Genomic DNA, 19,690 nt, shown 5'->3' on the forward strand with positions numbered 1-19,690 from the left:
TAAACAAGAAGTCTAGACTCTTAATTCTGAATCTGTATGTCCAGCCTTGACCTGTCAATTGTGTTCTGTTTGGCTTCTCTTGAAGCTGCTTTCCTGGAATAAGCCCCCGTCCCTTTGGTCTCATGTTACAAATTCATTATCATGTTTGCAGAAGGACTTCTCATCCCTCATAGACCAGTTCAAGGTTCTCTGTTCTTTTGTTCGTATAGTAGGTGATTGAATGATCCCTGAATGGTCATAAAATGCTCACTCTGTCGTATGTGTATATTGTGCTAAGTGTGAATAGATAGTTGTGACAGCAGGCCATTTGCTTCTGGGTCACATAGACTGGTACCATCTTTGGTCCAGCCATCAGAACCGTAACTTCCCATGTTAGTTTAGACTCTTGATTCCTTACTCGATGTGTTAGCTTTTTACCACCTTCTCGTCTCATTCTGCGTAATTGCCTTCTGCCATGTAACACCCGGCTGGCTCAGACCATAAAAATCTGCCTGCAATGCAAGAGACCCAAGTTGGATCCCTGGATGGGGAAGATCCCCGAAGAAGGGCATGGCTACTCACTCCAGTATTCTTGCCTGGAGATCCCATGGACAGAGGAGCCTGGCGGGCTACAGTCCGTGGGGTCACAAAGAGTCAGACTGAGCGACTAACACATGTAACTCCTACTCCTGGCATCCCTGTATACTTCGTCCTACTTTATAATAGCTTTCCTCATGCTCTGTTCCCAGAGAAGCCTTTTCACTTCCCCTGGAATTTACATCAGCTCTCACATTTTGACAGTATTTAATAGACTGAACTAATTAGTAATTTATTTAAAAAGAACTTGAAGAAGAAAAAGTGCTTTCAGTTTTTCAAAAGGTATTCAGAGCTGATAATTTACTTGCTATTTGTAATGTGTACTAGAAAACAGATTGGGAGGAAAATCATTTATTTCAATTCTCCGTTTTTTAAAAAATAGACACATCCATTTTTATATTTTGATACAAGTAGATGTATACTATATAGGTTGTTCTGCTCCTTGGGTTTTATATTTTTCTTTTTATTTTTTCAAACGTTGCATTTAAGAAACTTTTACAGTCTTCAGGTTCTTACCCTCCCTTTGCCCAACTGAAAGGAATTAAGAACACTGGTGATCACATTTCTAGAAATGATTTATTTTTTTTATTGTCCTTTCCGGCTTTGGTGTGTACAAACCTGACTCCTAGCGGTAATTCAGAAGTTACTGAATTTCCTGTTGGCTGCAGTTCATTTCTGAGTCCGTGACCTCGATTGAGGGCCTACTGTGTGCTCAGCCTTTGGATACCTAGCTTCATTTACTTTACTTCCCACTTCCATATCATTTCTTGCCTATGATTATTATTTGAACCAACGATACGTGAGAAATGCTTTGGTAATTCGGTTTTTTAAAATTTTATTTTCAGACTGAGTTCCTTCTTTTGTTTCTTTTTTTATACTTTTGATGATGTGAGTTTAAAAATGATGACAAATAGAGTCGTGTAGTAAACCTCTGTTTAGCGACCACCCAGCTTTAGTAACTCACCCCTGGGCAGCCCGTCTGGTCTCCTTGCCTCCTCTGGGCTCTTCCCCTCCTGTGTGTGTTTCAGGACCTCAGATACATCATTCTGTTGATACATTTTTGTTCTATAAGCTCTGAAAAACAAAGGATTTTTTTTTTTACATAATCACAGTACATTTATGAAACCAAAGAAAAATAATTCCTTAATAGATCAATTATCCTATCAGTGTTTAAATTACCAGTTCTCTGCAGTGTCATAATTTTTTACACATTGTGTTAGAATCAGGGAAAATAAGGTCCACATATTCTGTTAGTTTTCGATATGTCTTTCTTTTTTTGAATCTATAGGCACCATTCCCAATTCTGTCTCTCTTTGCAAATCGTTTACCAAAGAAACTAGGCTTTTTGTCCTGTAAAATTTTTCATTATTGGTTTGTTTTTAAAGGTTCAAACATATAAGTCAAGTCAGTCAGTTCAGTTGCTCAGTCATGTCCGACTCTGTGCGACCCCATGAATGGCAGCATGCCAGGCCTCCCTGTTCATCACCATCTCCCGGAGTTCACTCAGACGCACGTCCATTGAGTCAGTGATGCCATCCAGCCATCTCATCCTGGGTCGTCCCCTTCTCCTCCTGCCCCCAATCCCTCCCAGCATCCGAGTCTTTTCCAATGAGTCAACTCTTCGCATGAGGTGGCCAAAGTACTGGAGTTTCAGCCTTAGCATCATTCCTTCCAAAGAACTCCCAGGGCTGATCTCCTTCGGAATGGACTGGTTGGATCTCCTTGCAGTCCAAGGGATAAGTAGATTTCTTTAAAAATTGTTTTAACTAGTGCCTCTTAAGTTTCCAGATATTTTTACGTATCATCAGATAATATTTGAACATGCATTTGTTGGCCAGCATTACTCCGTTTATAGCTTTCTTTATGGCTTTCAAATCTGTATTTGTACATGTGAAATACAGAATGTCCTTTGAATTAAAAAGTCACAAGGAAAAATAAGACAGAAGAGATGAAATTACTTTCAAGACGGCTCTGAGTGGTGCCCATAACTGTGCATTAGATGGCAGATGGACTGTGTCTGCTCCGTTTGCAGCAGGGGCTCAAGGGATGATGTTGATTTCTGCATCCTTGGATCCCTAGTTGCGTTCATCAGTGCTTTATTTGTCCTTAAAATTGATCACTTCTTCCACTCCCATCAATAACTTTGTCTGTCTTTTACCAGTCTCTAAGACCCCTTAGGACCTCTAAGCTTCCCTGGTGGCTCAGATGGTAAAGCGTCCGCCTGCAATGCGGGAGACCGAGGTTCAGTCCCCGGGGTGGGAAGATCCCCTGGAGAAGGAAAATGGCAACCCACCCCAGTACTCTTTCCTGGAAAATCCCATGGACGGAGGAGCCTGGTAGGACAGGACTCACTTTTATTTTCACTTTCCAGAGGCTGTAACATAATCACTAAACTCCGTTTTCTTTCTAGGCCGCCAGATGTTATCTCAGTACAATTGTGAAGTTTGGATGTGAACTCCCTCCAACTTCCTTCTCATCAGCAGACTTTTCACCTGACCCACCCTTCTCCTGTCTTCTCTCTGACCTCAGAGCATTGCCCTGGGTGTCTCCCTATTCCAAATCAGCCCTCCGCCTAGACTCCAGGCTGGCCTCCACTTTTCCTGAGAGCCTTGCCCTCCACATCACGACTCTTGCCTGTATCTCTCCTCTCTTTTTATTGGTTCCGTCCCTTGGGTCTGTGGCAACCCACTCCAGTATTTTTGCTCGGAGATCCCAGGGACAGAAGCGCCTGGAGGGCTACAGTCCATGGGGTCACAAAGAGTCAGATATGACTTAGAGTGTAAACAACAATAGCTTGAGTCTGTAAACACCCTTGAAAAACACGTCAAACCAAACAACTTTCCTTTACACTGTGTTTCTCTCTGGACCCCAAGTTCACTGTCTTCTTCTTTGCCGAGTGCTTTGAAAGACAGTTCTGCTCCATTTTGTCCACCTCCCGTCCCATCACTTTCTCAGCCCTCTGCCAGCCAGCCTCTCTTTCCATTTCAAGGCTTCAGGAAGCGTTACTGGGACCTCCTAACTGCTCAATCCAGTGGAAGCTTTTTCCATCTTCCTCAGTTGCATTATCTTCTCATTTGTCAATGAAATACTGTTCCCTTGACTTCTGAGGCCAAATTGTTTCTGATTCTCCTAATTTTCCAGCTTTTTGGGGGGTCTTTTTCTTGGGTTTTTCTTCCTCTACCTCTCATGCCACCAGTGATTTTTAACTGGAGGGTAGTTGGCCCATTAAAACATTTGGCAAAGCTTTAAAAATTTATACAGCCTGGGACACCATTCCTCTAGTTTCTGATTCAGTAACTCTTCCTAGAAGCCTATATAATACAGTAGTTCTATGATAACATTCTGTTGTATGAAGGTACCACAGTTTACTAAACCATTTCTCAAGTATTCAACAGGTATTTATTGAGTATCTACTATATTCTAGGTATCATTGATTCTTTATGTTTTTTCCTTTGTGGAAACCACGGTGATACTTTGTTCCACTCCTTTCATTGTCTTAGTCTAGAATCAGTACTTGAATCAGTATATTAAAATGCAGAGATTGGTCTCAAAGATCTTGATGCTTATGGCCAAATTACTTCATAGAATAGTTATATTTTTGCTTCCACCTACTCCGTGGTATGGTTTTAGCAATCAGTTACATAAGAAGGTGGCTCTCAAATGCCATGTCTTTAGACTTGCTGTTTCCAGGTTTATGTTACAAACTGCGATGAGTTCCTGACTCTTGTTTCCTGTGTCTTTGCCTCTGCAGCCTCCTTGTCCTCCCCTCTCTGAGCTCCCTCCTCCTCCAGACAGGAATTCTCATTTTCTCCTCTGCTTGTATAGCATCCGTATTGTTTCTTCCATGAAGGTGCTTCAGGACCATTCTTCCTGTTTGCAAGATGGTTGCATTCACATGCTTCCGAGCTCCCCATGGACTTGGTCACACAGTCACCGCACGGAGAGGGATTGCTTGTTTACTTCTCCAAGTTCCTTCATGCAGGGTTGTTCATCTTTGTGTATCCTTAGTGCTAGCCCACAGGAGCTAATAAATATATTCTGAACCAAACGAACCATTCAGCATATTAATGATTTTATGTTTTAGAAATTATCCCAGAGTCTTTTATATGATCTGGAAATTTGGAATTTAGAACCTATAGACAGATGACTTTTTTTTTCTTTAAATAATTTAAATCACATTTTTAGGGGCTTCCTAGGTGGCACTAGTGGTAAAGAACCCGCCTGCCAACACAGGAGACATAAGTGACATGGGTTCGATCCCTGGGTTGGGAAGATCTCCTGGAGGAGGGCATGGCAACCTATTCCAGTATTCTTGCTTGGAGAATCCCATGGACAGAAGAGCCTTGCAGGGTATGGTCCACGAAAGTGAAAGTAAAGTCACTTAGCTGTGTCCAACTCTTTGCTACCCCATGGACTGTAACCTACCAGGCTCCTCCATCCGTGGGATTTTCCAGGCAAGAGTACTGGAGTGGGTTGTCATTTCTGGCTCCAGGGGATCTTCCAGACCTAGGGACTGAACCCATGTCTCCTGCATTGCAGGCTGACACTTTACTGTCTGAGCCACCACAGAAGTCATGGTCCATAGGGTAGGGTCATGAAGAGTCGGACATGACTGAAGCAACTTAGCATGCATGCGTGTATTAGGATTTTTAGTTTTTACTAAATTTAGATAATATTTTATATTAAAATGTTTATATAGGTAATTTATTAATTGAAGAAAATAGAAATAACATTAAAACTATTAATGTACTACCCTCAGATAATCATTATATTTGAGCCTATTTACAGAAATTGTGTATGTGTGTATATATACACATACATCTGCATGACACGGTGTGTTTTTACATAATATACTTTGAGCATTTTTTTCTTTCAATAAGTATTTCAGAAAGTATTTTAAATGGCTGCCCAACATTCCGTTGTATGGAAATATCATAGTTTTTTAACTAGTCCCTTATGGTTTTACATGTAAAACGGTCCCCAAGTAATTGTTAACATAAATGCTATAGTAAATACTGCAATAGTGATTCATTTATTGAACAAATATGTGTTGAGGGTCTACTGGTCTAAGCACCTGTGTACTCTGTTGAATAAGAAATCACTTTAAGGAAAAAACCAAGTGCGTACACAGGGTCTCAATATCCCATGGTGAACGATGCCTAGGGGCTGAGAACTCTGTGCTGGGGGCACAGACCGGGACCTGAGGGAGCAGGTCAGGGAAGGCTTCTGAAAGGAAGTGATCACAGGTTATTGGCTAGTTTCTCTGTTTTGGGATGTGTATCAGAATACCACTTGGTTAATATGATGACGTGTAACCTGTTTTATTTATCATTGACGTTTTTTTGTTTTGCTTTTTGTTTATACTAAAGATAGATATTTTAATCAAGTACATTTTGAACATTATTTAAATTACCTTCCCCCTCACACCCATCCTGTATCCTATTACAGATGATAATAACATTGGAATAATAATATGGGAAAATGGGCTTCCCTGGTGGCTCAGCAGTAAAGAATCTACCTGCAGTGCTGGAGACATGGGTTCGATTCCTGGGTAGGGAAGATCCCCGGGAGAGGGAAATGGCAACCCACTCCAGTATTCTTGTCTGGGAAATCCCATGGACAGAGGAGCCTGCCGGGCTTTAGTCCAAGGCGTCTCAAGAGTGAGACATGACTTAGGGACCAAACCACCACCACCAATCCTGCAATATCTTTGCAGACTTACTTTACACCCTCATTGGGTATGGCTTTCTAATCTTGGAATGTACCTCTGGGTGTGGATTGTTAAATCTATATACCTTTGGGAGATTTTTAAGTAGTGATGATTTTTCTGCCCCTTTGGTCACATTTTGATAGCAGGGTTATAGCAGCTTTTAAAAATTATTTAGAACACCTTTTGTGTTAGCTTGTGCTCTGGGACAGTTTAGGAGAAATGTTTATTCTTCAGAATTGGTAAGAATCTGATGATAAGACCATCTTGGCCTTTAACCTTAAAAAAAGTAATTCTGTGTTATTCCCTGGTTACTTTCTCAGTCTTCTCTAGTTATTCTAGTTGAGTTTCTCTTTCTGGACAAGCTGAGTAATTTTACATTTTTCTAGAACTTGTTAATCACAGTCTTCAAATTCATTAGGGCAGAATTGACTGTCTCGCTCTTTTTTTTTTCCCACTTATTTCAGGCCGTATTTTTCAGGTTGAAATATTACTAGTCTAGGCTATCATTTTTTGGCATTATTGCGGAGCTTAACTTCTTGAGAGACATAGATCTGGAAATATGAAAGATGTAATTTACAGGTTAAATTGTGTTACCTGCAAAGGTAGGCTTACTTAGCTGACTTAGTAGTGAACACTAGGACCGTCATCGTCATTTAGAAGAGCGCGTGTGTGTGGTTATGGGTGTTGGGTGCACTTTTCATATTACGTCATGGTCATATATTTAGTCTTATTGAAATAGCTCGAGCAGTTTCCAGTGAGAATAGGGAGCTGGTGCTGACGTGTGATGACGGGACGTGGGAGTTAGGCTTATTCAGTAGTAAAAATAGTGAAATCACATATGGTGATCTTTTTTCACTCAGATGGTCTCCCTCTCCGTAAACAGAGGTACCTTTTACAGTTCCTTAGGATCTGTCTCATAATAATCTACTATTCGTGTTTCCAGTTGGCTGCGTGAAGGAGGAGACCCCCTGAGCGTCAGAGCAGAGGTTACGGATGCCTGTCAGAACAGCAGGCGAGGAGGAGGTGCTGCTGGAATTGGGGTGATCATTTAACTCCTCGCTAGGTCAGAAGGCGTGAGGAACAGCTGGTTCTCGTGCCCTTTCAGGGCACTGATGCAGTTCCTCCAATGCAGAAATCATCTTTAACCTTAAGGAAGATGAAGCGCCAGGTTCTTACATGGAACCACCAAAGGCCAGTGCTCAGTTTGTGGGCGCCTGTTCCTTTTTCCCTTTTCCAGAATGCACCCGTGCTTCCCCGCGTCACTGGGCAGGCTACTGTCAGCATTTCTACCGTGGGCGAATCACTCAGTCCCCCTTACTGTCGTAGCTGCTAACGCTCCTGAGACAACAGAGCCGGGGAGAAACGGGTGCCCCCTGCAGCAGCAGTGGCTCTGCGGGGGGTGTTGAAGCAGGTGTTCCTCCAGGAGCCGACATCCTGAGGCGATGGGGAGGGGGCCGGCAGGTGGGAGAGTCTTGGGGACCCAAGGGCACCTACACAGAGGCGTGGCTACGCGTGAGGGAGTGGGTCCTGGGCTCCTTGCTGCACCAGGGAACCAGGCTTTATATTTACCATCAAGTTGGTATTAAAATGATTGTTGAAAGAGTATTGTAATGCAGAGCCATTTTTTTTTTTACACTTTATATTTCTAATTCTTCCTTATGTACCTGCCACCAGGTAGACAGTCAATGCAATAAAAACAGACAACTGTTGTTGAACCAAATCCTAGCAGTTTGGTGGGTTGGTCCCCAAAACTGACATCGTGGATCCTCATGCTCTTAAGGAGGGGTGCTGCGACTCTGAGACGGTGTAGGGGACCCCCTCCCTTTCATCGGAGGGTGAAAATGGTCAGAGAGCGGGCACTTTTTCAAATCCTTATTTGAGGATTGTTTTATTTTTATAAGTGATTTGTTTTTAATGATCCCATCTTCTTCCCAGAACCCCAAAAGAACGGTGGTTTCCTAAGGGCTCCAGGAATTTTATTTTATTTTTTTTGGCTCATTGGTTTCAGATTATGTTTCACAAATCGGTCTTTTTTTTTTTTTTCCTTTATTTACAATTACTTACCTGTAGTGAAAATAAAATAGTTTTGCATTGTTTTCTTATAGAAACAAAAGCTTTAAAATATACAAGGCATTAAACAAACTTGTTCATAGCCTGTACCATTAACAAATAGTTTCTCTGCTTTACCAGAGAAGGAAAAACTGTCAAAAGGAGCACATTTTTAAAAGTTGCAGAACCAGACTTTAACCTACACTGTCAGTAGTCTTTCCCCAAGCCTGTCACTCTTTCAGCCATGGGTCCTTCTGGATCTTAGGGACAACTATGGATCCATTCGTGTGTGGCCAGGACCTTTTCCAGGTGACAATTCCAAGCATATTTAGTAAAAGTTGAATTAATTACAATTACATCTTAATTTAAATACAGTAAGAACTCATTACAGTAAGAATGTGTTACTTATTTTAGATTTAATAACATGGTGTGAATGTCCATTTTGCACATATATCTGTTTTTGTTTTGAAGCAGCTGAGAAACTACTATTTATTTCTGAATGTGTAGTTTTTATGAAATTATATGAGCTCGGATAACAGTGACCTTGGGGAGGGCATGGTGGAAGGTGTCTAAGAACCTGAGATACTGTTCTAAACAACATGTACCCCCCTCTGTGCATCAAGGCTTATGATGAGAGGTGTCCTGGCTGGGAGGCGCAGCCCTTGGCTGAGAACTATTTTCTGTCTGTGGGTTCAAGCCGTGGGTTTGCTGTCCAGAATGGAGCTGTGAACTAATGCGTCTGGGCAAGGCAGCATTTTTCATTTTTAATAGGAAAGGACAGAAATTAGTGTATGGGTAAGTTGGTTTCTGAATTATGTATACATGTAATATATATATACACACACATGTGTAATTGGTTGGAATGTAAAAATACATTCCTTACTCTGAGTCATAGTAAAAAAGATGATAAATGTTGCTTTTAAATACTAGTAAATTGCCTTATCTGGACCAATTAAGAGCATATAATAAATGAGTACTTTCTCTGTAGCTTTGGAGAGTGTCTTTATTTTTTTTTTTTTTTTTTTTTTTTTTTAATATAAATTTATTTATTTTAATTGGAGGCTAATTACTTTACAATATTGTATTGGTTTTGCCATACATCAACATGAATCCACCACTGTGTACATGTGTTCCCCATCCTGAACCCCCCTCCCACTTCCCTCCCTGTACCATCCCTCTGGGTCATCCCAGTGCACCAGCCCCAAGCATCCTGTATCATGCATTGAACCTGGTCTGGTGATTCGTTTCACATATGATATTATACATGTTTCAGTGCCATTCTCCCAAATCATCCCACCCTCTCCCTCTCCCACAGAGTCCAAAAGACTGTTCTATACATCTGTGTCTCTTTTGCTGCCTCGCATACAGGGTTATTGTTACCATCTTTCTAAATTCCATATATATCTGTTAGTATACTGTATTGGTGTTTTTCTTTCTGGCTTACTTCACTCTGTATAATCGGCTCCAGTTTCATCCACCTCATTAGAAATGATTCAAATGAATTCTTTTTAATGGCTGACTAATACTCCATTGTGTATATGTACCACAGCTTTCTTTTTTTTTTTTTTTTGTTTGCTGAAGTTGTTTTTATTTTTTTATTTTTTTATTTTTTTATTTTTTTATTTTTTTTAAATTTATTTATTTATTTTTAATTTTTACTTTACAATTCTGTATTGGTTTTGGCATAGATTGACATGAATCCACCACAGGTGTACATGCGTTCCCAAACATGAACCCCCCTCCCACCCCCCTCCCCACAACATCTCTCTGGGTCATCCCCGCGCGTCAGCCCCAAGCGTGTCATATCCTGCATCAGACATAGACTGGTATTTCGATTCTTACATGTTATTATACATGTTTCAATGCCATTCTCCCAAATCATCACACCCTCTCCCTCTCCCTCTGAGTCCAAAAGTCCGCTATACACATCTGTGTCTCTTTTGCTGTCCTGCATACAGAGTCATCATTGCCATCTTCCTAAATTCCATATATATGTGTTAGTTGGAGAGTGTCTTTAAAACGTCATATTTTACCAGGAGAATCATAAAACAGAGGTTAAATATAAACAGGACTTTTTCTAAAAAGTGAGGCAAGAGCTTATAATGACTGTTATAAACTCTGTCATTGAAGACTGTAATTACCTATTGAATTAGAGTTCCAGGTAAAGGCATTTAAGTAAATTCCCATACCTAACACAGTAGATACCCCAAATCTACTGATGTAAATTGAAGTCATTTTTGCAAGAATTTGTCATGTTAAAGTACAAATAGAAGGTGGCCAAACTTCAATATACTAAACAGAAACTGTTCTTTAAATACGTGTTGAGTCATGAGCTTTTGCTGCCTGGAGCCCCAGTTAATCCTATTAATAAAAAGTTATTTTATTATATAATACCAAATTATGTATGCACAAACTTTTACACATAGTCATTATTGCTATGAATATATATAATACAATATATACATATATATTATTTATGGTTCAAGTTTAGGCAGACTGCTGGCATAGAAATAATAGTGCTTTTCATTTTTATGTTTCTCAAAGACTGTGTATTTAATACTTATTTACATTTTAATATCTCCAATGTACTCTCCAATATACTCAGTATTATTTATTTTTGAAAAAGTGGGCCTTGTGCTTTTGTCATATATATTAATAGAAATTTCAGTCATACATTTGGAATTCTTTTGAAGTAAAAGTACTACTAAACACAGAATCTACTTTCTGCACTTATTAAGGGCTTTTTTTTTTTTTCCATTACTGTTTTGTTTTAATCATCATTTCATGAGAAATAACTAAAAGCTTGCAAATGAGAAAAAAAATTGTATTATTTCTGAAGACTGTCTCTTCTCCCCTCAAATCTTACTCTGGATCTGATAATTAGCAGGAAGCAAATAGGACGTTGCTGTGGGGATGAAGACGTAGTTGTGATAAACCGTGGTGTGTTTCCTTCATTTTCATGCTCCCTGTCTGCCTGGATAAGGCCGGCTGGATGGATCAATATGCAGTTGAAAGAAGTTTGCTCAGTGAGTGGAAGGTTCTTTGAGTTTCTGGCTTTTCCGGCAAGACTGATGGGGGAAGAGGCAGGTAGCCCCGGAGACTGAAGGGCCTGTGGTGGGGAGAACGCCATATTCCGTGGCCGGCGATGATGTTCAGTATCAGTGACCATTTGGGGAGCTGATAGTGAATCCTGGGAGCTATGAATGGCTGACATACCAAGATTTTGGAAGCGTTTGAACTGTACTCCAGTGGACTAGCTGAAATGTCACATCACTATGGTTACGGTATTCATTTCAGTACAGAATAGTACCTAGGAATTTTCTTGACTTTTGCCATTACGGTCAGTATTTAGACCACTGTGTTAAACTTAGAATTGGTTTCTGTGAATCATCAAATACGTATATCCTTATAAAAACATAAATTAATTGTTACCAACGTAGCACACGCGCTTATTTACCAAATCCAGTTGTGCCAAAGCTCGGATGGGAGAGCTGCAGCTCTGGCAGGCAGCCGCTGCAACTCTGTTAGTTATTGCTTCTTTCAGAACTGTGCTCATCTGAACATGATGATTGCAGAATATTTGCTGCTGTTTTTCAGTTGCTCAGTCAGTCTGACCCTTTTGTGACCCCATGGACTGTAACCTGCCAGGCTCCTCTGTCCATGCGATTCTCTAGGCAAGATGACTAGAGTGGGTTGCCCTGCCCTCCCTTCTCAACACAGAGATCGAACCCGGTCTCCTGCATCGCAGGTGGATTCTTTCCTGCGGAGCCACAGGGGAGGCCCTTAGTTTTTATTTAGTACCTCTTTAATTCAGGATCTGACCCTCACACTTCATGGGTGGTTATTCTGTAACCAACTGTTGGCAAAAGTTATCATGTTGCTGCTTTTCAGCCTATCGTTTATTGTTCATCCTTTTATTTCTTCCATGTTTGACTTAGGTCTTAGGCTGTCTATGAACTCAGCTTAGATTTATTTCTAAGCCAGTCAGCATTTGTTGAAACTCACCAGTGAAATTTGTATGTCTTCATTAAAAAAAAAAAAAAAAAGAATTATTTTTATGTACTTTGAATAGGCAGCTAAACATTTTAAAAATTATGATTCAGTATTTAAAACGTACTAATTATTTGCATTGTGGAAACAATTGGAAGTAGCCCTTGTGACTAAGACTTAATTAAAATTATAATTTTAAAAGGACTCTGTTATTTAACAGCTTATACATATTTGTTTCATCAATAATTCATTCAACAAATATGTATTACTATGTGTCAGGGACCATTTATAAGTAATATATTTGTTTTGCTGTCTTCTTATTTGTGTATGATGAGTTAATTTACACTTTTTTTTTGTTTTTCTTAGACAAAATTGAAGAAGCACAAAAAGAACTAAATGGGGCAGAAGTGTCAAAAAAAGGTAAGTTAAAATCAACCCCAGGATAGGCTTTATTCTTGCAGAGATTCCTGTATAAATACCTTATTATTGCAAGCTTTGTAAATGAATCAACGTAAAAGTGATACCTAAACGTTGATGGACTTTGCTTTATGGAATGTTTTAAGCGCATAGCATGTCCTGTGACTGCTTCCCAGGTGTTAACTGTTTTGCTGTGGGGAGTATGACAGCTTGTTGCAGATCTTCTGAAAGCCCTATCTGGGAGACTATCACAGCTATAAACAGGGCCAGGATAATGCGTACTGATGGCTGTGTTCACATATATGTGTGCTTATGTGTGCTTGAGTGGCGGAGAATTTTTTTTTTTGATGTGACAGAAGCCTAAGACAACCAAAATAACCCAAATGCCAGTCAGTGCAGGAATAGTTGCCTCAGTTGTAGTACCTTCTAATTTGGGGATGTTATGCAGCTTTTTAAAAAGTGTTAATTATTTCAGTTGACTGTGATGATTTGTTGCAGTGGTGAGAGAAGGGGCAGAGGAAGTTGATTGACTTTTCTTTATCTGGATCTGTGTTCTTTACTTAGTTTTCATGGGTAAATTTTGTATAAGGAATAAAAAGCTCACAAGCAAAAAGTGGTTTTCATCACAGAAAGCATACTGATTATTTTCTCAGCTAATTTGAAAAAAACATTTGATGTAGAACAGTCTGTGGAATGGGAGGAAGACAGGAAGGTGGATAGAGTTCCAACACACTCTAATGTTAATGGGTAAAATTGATTAAAAGGATGTAAGATTCTCTTTATGGCATTTAGATTTCATGATTTATTTTTGCTTTGTCCTTGTTATAGCTTCTTATTACCTCAGGATATTTTGGCAGAAAAATTTAGCCACGTAGGATTCCAATGGAAAGTCTTTTTCTTTTTTTTTTAATCTAAGTAGATTCCTAACTGGGCTTTCCCCATGGCTCAGTGGTAAAGAATCTGTCTTCAGTGCAGGAGACACGGGAGACATGGGTTTGATCCCTGGGTCGGGAAGATCCCCTGGAGAAGGGCATGGCAACCCACTCCAGCATTCTTGCCTGGAGAATCCCATGGACAGGACCCCTGCCAGTCCCTGGGGTCACAAAGAGTCGAACATGACTGAGACCACTCAGCAGCAGCAGCAGGTTCCTAAGTGGTTGCCTTTGGTGGAAATAATTTCAGGTTGTCCACGTTCTCTGTCCCTTGGCCCAGCCAGTGCAGCCTCCAGGGCTGTTTGGGGCTGGCCTGAGTAGCTCTGCTGTGATGTGCAGACATCTTAAAAGTATCTCCCCTCTTTATCTGCCCCCCTCACCACTTTCCATGGGATTTCTGGAAAGCCCATATCAAATACAACCCTTCAGTGGCACTCTTACCAAAACACAATCTAAGAAGAGTTGAGAAGTCACCACAGCCAGGCCATCCCTTTGAAAGGTTGGCTGAAGATCCCTTCCGCACACTGCTGAAATCCTAGAGCACTTGAGACACTCAGGCTGTAAGAACCTAAGAGTTTAAACTCTGTCATGTTCAATCTTTTCCATGTCTAGTAATGGTTTAGAGCTGCTTCAGTTAGTGATATAGATGTGTTCTTGTCCTACTTTTCCTTTTTTCCTACCCCTGTGGCAAAGAGCTTTAAAAACAGTGAACTAAGTGTCTGATAGGAAGGAGGAAATGGAACAGAGGTTCTAGAGAAAGAAACGGGATAATGAGGTTGAAGTAATCCAGTGGGCTGCATTTGGCAGGCTACGTTTATTTAAGACCCAGGATGAATACCAAGCAAGCATTGTTTTGTGCAGTTCACTGCCTAGTGTTACTACTCAGCTTTCATTTTTACATATGCATTCTGGGCAAATTAAAAATAAAGTAGTTTTGCTTCAAAATATAATTGAGGAATAATATCAGTTTGTCTTTAACAACACGAGATAAACTTTTTGAGTAACAAAGGTCTTTGAGATTTCTCAGATCTTTGTCTTGTTTGATGAAAGGAAATCCGTTTCTTCTTTTGTAGAATATACTTTAGAGATTTGGAGTTATTTATTGTTTTTATTGATTTATGGGTCATCTAGAATAGATCGTTTTTTCACTACTTTTTCCAACTTTTGGTGATTTCCCCCAAAAGTTTAACTTTTTCTACATCTGCGTTTTTTTCTTTAATTGCTACTTTGTTCTAAGGCTTTGTGTCAGTTGAAGGTGCTATAGTCCTTAACCCTTTGGAGGTTCTTTCTCCCTCTTCTTTTTCTTACCAGTAGGACAAGTAACTAATTTATCTTCAGAAGCATTTAGCATACTGGTAGGCTCTTAAAGAAAACAGACCTTGCTTATTGGTATATTTTAAAAAGATATCTTTCCTGTTTTCTAACATTTTAAAGAAAAATTAATCTGTGTAGTACAATATGATGACAGAGAAACTGACTTTGTTCATTATATACCAATAGAATAAAGAAGTGCACTAAATTATGGTAGCTTAGTCCTTTTATTCTTTCTCTCTGTTTATGAATGAAAATCAGATGGCTTGAATTTTATTTATTTTGGTTTTAACCAATTTGGGGATAAATATAGAAGGCAGCATTCATCAATTCTCTATAATGTCCTTATTTTCTTCCTTATAGTCCTATATACTTGGTTTTAATATCCATTGTGCTTGACACTATTTCTAAAATCATTGCATGAGATTTAAATAAAATAAATAGTGAATGTCACAGATGTAGTGATGAATATGCATAAAGGGAACTGGGAAGAAATAAATTTATCAATTAGGAGAGCTTTTATGTGCTGTTTCATGAATAAACTTTGATTTTAATACTTTGTTTTAAATTTTTATCACACAATATTTGACCCATAAATAATCCATGTAAGTATATGTAATATATATTATTATATATATATGCAGTATCATATATTATTGTGTATATGTTTTAGATATGTGTGTAACATTGTGTATTATCACATATGCTTAACACATAGTACTCTATTAGTATATGTAATACATATTATTATAACATCATGACAATAGCATGGTAATCTTTTATTCTAATAGCCAGTTGCTAAGATGTACTATTGTATCAACCTATATACTAGTCTCCATTCCATCCCAATATTTATTTGCTTGGTAGAAAGTCTTAAGTTTGTGTCATCATCTGTGTTTCCTCTTTGAAAAAATGTCTGTTAACTTCTTTTGCCCCATTTTTTAATTAGGCTGTTTTGGGTTTTTTATTTGATGTTGAGTTATATGAGCTCATATATAGCTCATATGATGTCGAGTTATATGAGCTGTTTATATATGTTGGTTAGTCCCTCATAGGTCCCATCATTTGCATATATTTTCTCCCATTCAATAGGTTGTCTTTTCATTTTGCTAATGGTTTACTTTGCTGTGCAAAAGCTTTCAAGTTTAATTGGGTCCCATTTGCTTATTTTTTGTTTTATTTCCTTTACTTTAAGAGATGGAGCCAAAAAAAAGAGAAATTACTGCTGTGATTTATGAAAAAACATATTTTGCTTCTTTTCCTCTAGGAGTTTTGTGGTAACCAGTCTTACCTTTAGGTCTTTAATCCATCTGGAGTTTATTTTTGTGTATAGTATTAGGGAATGTTTTAATTTCACTCTTTTACATGTAGCTGTCAAGTTTTCTCAGCACCACTTATCAAAGAAACTTTTTTCCCCCAGTGTATATTCTTGCCTCCTTTGTCAGAGATTAACTGTCAATGTATTTAATAAAATTACTCCAGCTTTCTTTTTTTCTCTTCAGTCAGGTATTTTTCTTATAATTTATCCATTTTATTAGACATTTATGTTTATTGGCAAAAAGTCATTCATAGTATTCTTTGTCTCATTGCTGCTGGATCTGTTGTTGTGTCTCCATTTTCACTGTTCACTTATGCCTTTTCTCTCTGCGTTGATTAGTCTTGCCAAAGGTTTGTCTGTTCCACTCTTCTTTTACTGTAACTTCTGAGTTTTTTTATATCATCTTGTATAATTCTTTCCTGTTTAATTACATTTTGCTCTGCATTATCTTTTCTTCTTCTTTGGGCTTATTCTGTTATCCAGTTTCTTAAGTTGGTAACTGGGTTTATTTTTAAGTCTTTTTTCTTTTCTATTAAAATCACTTGAAGCTATTAATTTCCTTATAAACATTGCTTTGGCTGTATTAAACGTAGTTTCATATTTGCTACTTCCATTAATTTTTGTGCTGCTTTCTTCTTTGACTCCCTCAATAGAATTTTTTTCCCTTAGGGATGGTTGGGGATTTTATTTATTTTTTTGTTAGTGATTTCTGACTTAATTGCACTGTTACATTAATTGCTTTTTGAAATCAGTTTGTATTTCTAAAATAATTTTCTCTCTCCTTCTGAATACAGTGTAATCAAAAGTTTCAGGGAATGGTGTATAAAAGTGCTCCTAGATTTTATATTAGAAATTTAAGAATTCAGCACTTTACAGAAAAGTTCATCATTTTACAGAGATGGGAAAGCTGAAGTTGAAAGCTGTTCAATAACTGTATCCCAGGGACTGTAACAAGTTTGTGTTACTTGAATTTCCAAGTTTGTGTTATTCTGCTGTTATTCTGCATTGTAACTAGATGAGAGCTGTGTTTTCGTGATAGTTAAATCTATAATACTTGTTCAGTCACTCAGTTTTGTCCAACTGTTTGTGACCCCCATGGACTGCAGCACGCCAGGCTTCCCTGTCCTTCACCATCTTCCAGAGCTTGCTCAAACTAATGTCCATTGAGCTGGTGATGCCATCCAACCATCTCATCCTCTGTTGTCCCTTTCTCCTCCTGCTTTCTATCTTTCCCAGCATCAGGGTCTTTTCTAATGCATTGGCTCTTCACATTAGGTGGCCAAAGTATTGGAGCTTCAGTTTCAGCATCAGTCCTTCCAGTGAATATTCAGGGTTGATTTCCTTTAGGACTGAAGTAGTTTGATCTCCTTGCTGTCCAAGGGACTCTCAGGTCATCTCTAGTGCCACAATTCACTATTATTATGCTTAATAGGGTAGAATAACTCATGCGAGAAACATAACTGTGTTAGTCAATGGGTGGGAATATGTTATAGAATTTTAGGTCTCCAAGAAAGACAGAAAAAATGAGTTACTCTGTTTAAGACTGACAGCAGCAGCTCTCTCTATTTGTCCTACCCTCCAGTTCCAGTTCCAGTTCCAGTTCAGTTGCTCAGTCGTGTCCGACTCTTTGTGACCCCATGAATCACAGCACACCAGGCCTCTCTGTCCATCACCAACTCCCGGAGTTCACTCAAACTCATGTCCATCGAGTCAGTGATGCCATCCAGCCATCTCATCCTCTGTCGTCCCCTTCTCCTCCTGCCCCCAATCCCTCCCAGCATCAGAGTCTTTTCCAGTGAGTCAGCTCTTCTCATGAGGTGGCCAAAGTACTGGCGTTTCAGCTTTAGCATCATTTCTTCCAAAGAACACCCAGGACCGATCTCCTTCAGAATGGACTGGTTGGATCTCCTTGCAGTCCAAGGGACTCTTCGAGAGTCTTCTCCAACACCACAGTTCAAAAGCATCAATTCTTCAGCACTCAGCCTTTTTTGTGGTCCAACTGTCACATCCAAGCATGACTACTGGAAATTCCACAGCTTTGACTATGCGGACTTTTGTAGACAAAGTAATTTCTCTGCTTTTTAATACACTATCTAGGTTTGTCATAGCTTTTTTTTCTAAGGAGCAAGCACATCTGTGCTATTCTACTGTTATTCTGCATTGTAACTGGACGAGAGCTGTGTTCTAATGATAGCTGAATCTATAGTAGTTACTCCTGTTCTAAATTAATCGTTTGAGTGAAGAGATCACCTTTTCAAAAAAATATTTTAATGATTTAGGAAAAAGGAGGAGTCCAACAATGGGTATAGAAAAGGGTGGAGATTTTAGGTCAGCTTGCATTGAGATTTTTCATATTATTATGTCTCAAACAGCAAAATCCTAAAATCACCACCATAATATCTGTAGTTTCCTTTTAGTAGCTATCACTCTGAAATTATATACTCTAGTCACCAGAAAGTTTTTTATTTTACCATGTATATGAGAATAATGAGTCCTAAGCATATGGCTTAAGAAGTACAGTAAGCAACTTATCCTGCTGAAATAACCCTGTGATATTCAAACTTGCTCCAAGGAGTCACTTGACAAGCAGGATTTCTGTTAACATAGGCATAATGTACTGCCTGGAATTACCCTCTTGTTATCTGGGGAAGCTTGAGGGAAGTCAGGTTCCTATGTAAAACTAGACCGAGTAATTCAGAAGTGAATGTGACACTCTAGTGAGCAGACACCTAGATTGTGAACTCTGATTAGCGGGTCAGTATGAAAGCTAGCATTTGCTCACCTACTTTCCTAATTGAAACTCCTTATAACATGAATAAGTTTTCAAGGACTGAAAAATAACTCCCATTATTTTTTTCTTTTTTAAATACTGAATGTGATATTGGAAAAAAAAGAAATGAAGGTTGATTTGGAATAGTATTTTATGTTAATAAGGTTATACCTTTATGCCAGTGATAATTCTCTTCCTTAAGAATTTTGCTAAGTATACTTAAGGAAATATGAGAGCATGTTCCCATAATTAGGGGTGATGAAGTCCTTCCTAAGACTAAACTTTAGGTGGCATAATGGAAAAGTTGGACTGATTTTTCTTAAATTGAAATGAATAATGCTACTGCAAGATAAGATTAAAATGTTTTAAAACAGTCTGGGAGAAAATTTGTGCAATAAAACAAAACTTGGTTGGGTTGCTTACAATGTTATAAACTTGGAAAGGTATTAGCACTTTACAGAATGAAAGCTCACACTGATACAGCCAATGGGAAGGCTAGTGTAATATGTTAGTGAGATGTCTGAACTAGAGAATTTTTTTAAGGGAATGCAGTTTAATTATTTCAGTATTATAGTAATGCTAGCTAGTTTATAAATTAATTACCAGGAAATAATGTA

General features: G+C 38.8%; 1 protein-coding gene across 4 annotated transcripts in view; it reads left to right on the forward strand.

The window, feature by feature from the left end:
* HIVEP1 (HIVEP zinc finger 1) overlaps positions 1-19,690 on the forward strand; it is a 137,615-nt gene that overhangs the window by 65,375 nt on the left and 52,550 nt on the right. For all 4 annotated transcript variants that reach the window (XM_040249348.1, XM_040249347.1, XM_040249351.1 and 1 more), the window contains exon 4: positions 12,692-12,745. In XM_040249348.1, the coding sequence (XP_040105282.1) occupies positions 12,692-12,745 (54 nt within the window). The remainder of the gene's footprint in view (positions 1-12,691; positions 12,746-19,690) is intronic.

The sequence above is a fragment of the Oryx dammah genome, unplaced genomic scaffold (genome assembly GCF_014754425.2).
Source record: "Oryx dammah isolate SB20612 unplaced genomic scaffold, SCBI_Odam_1.1 HiC_scaffold_11, whole genome shotgun sequence".
Classification (NCBI taxonomy): Eukaryota; Metazoa; Chordata; class Mammalia; order Artiodactyla; family Bovidae; genus Oryx; species Oryx dammah.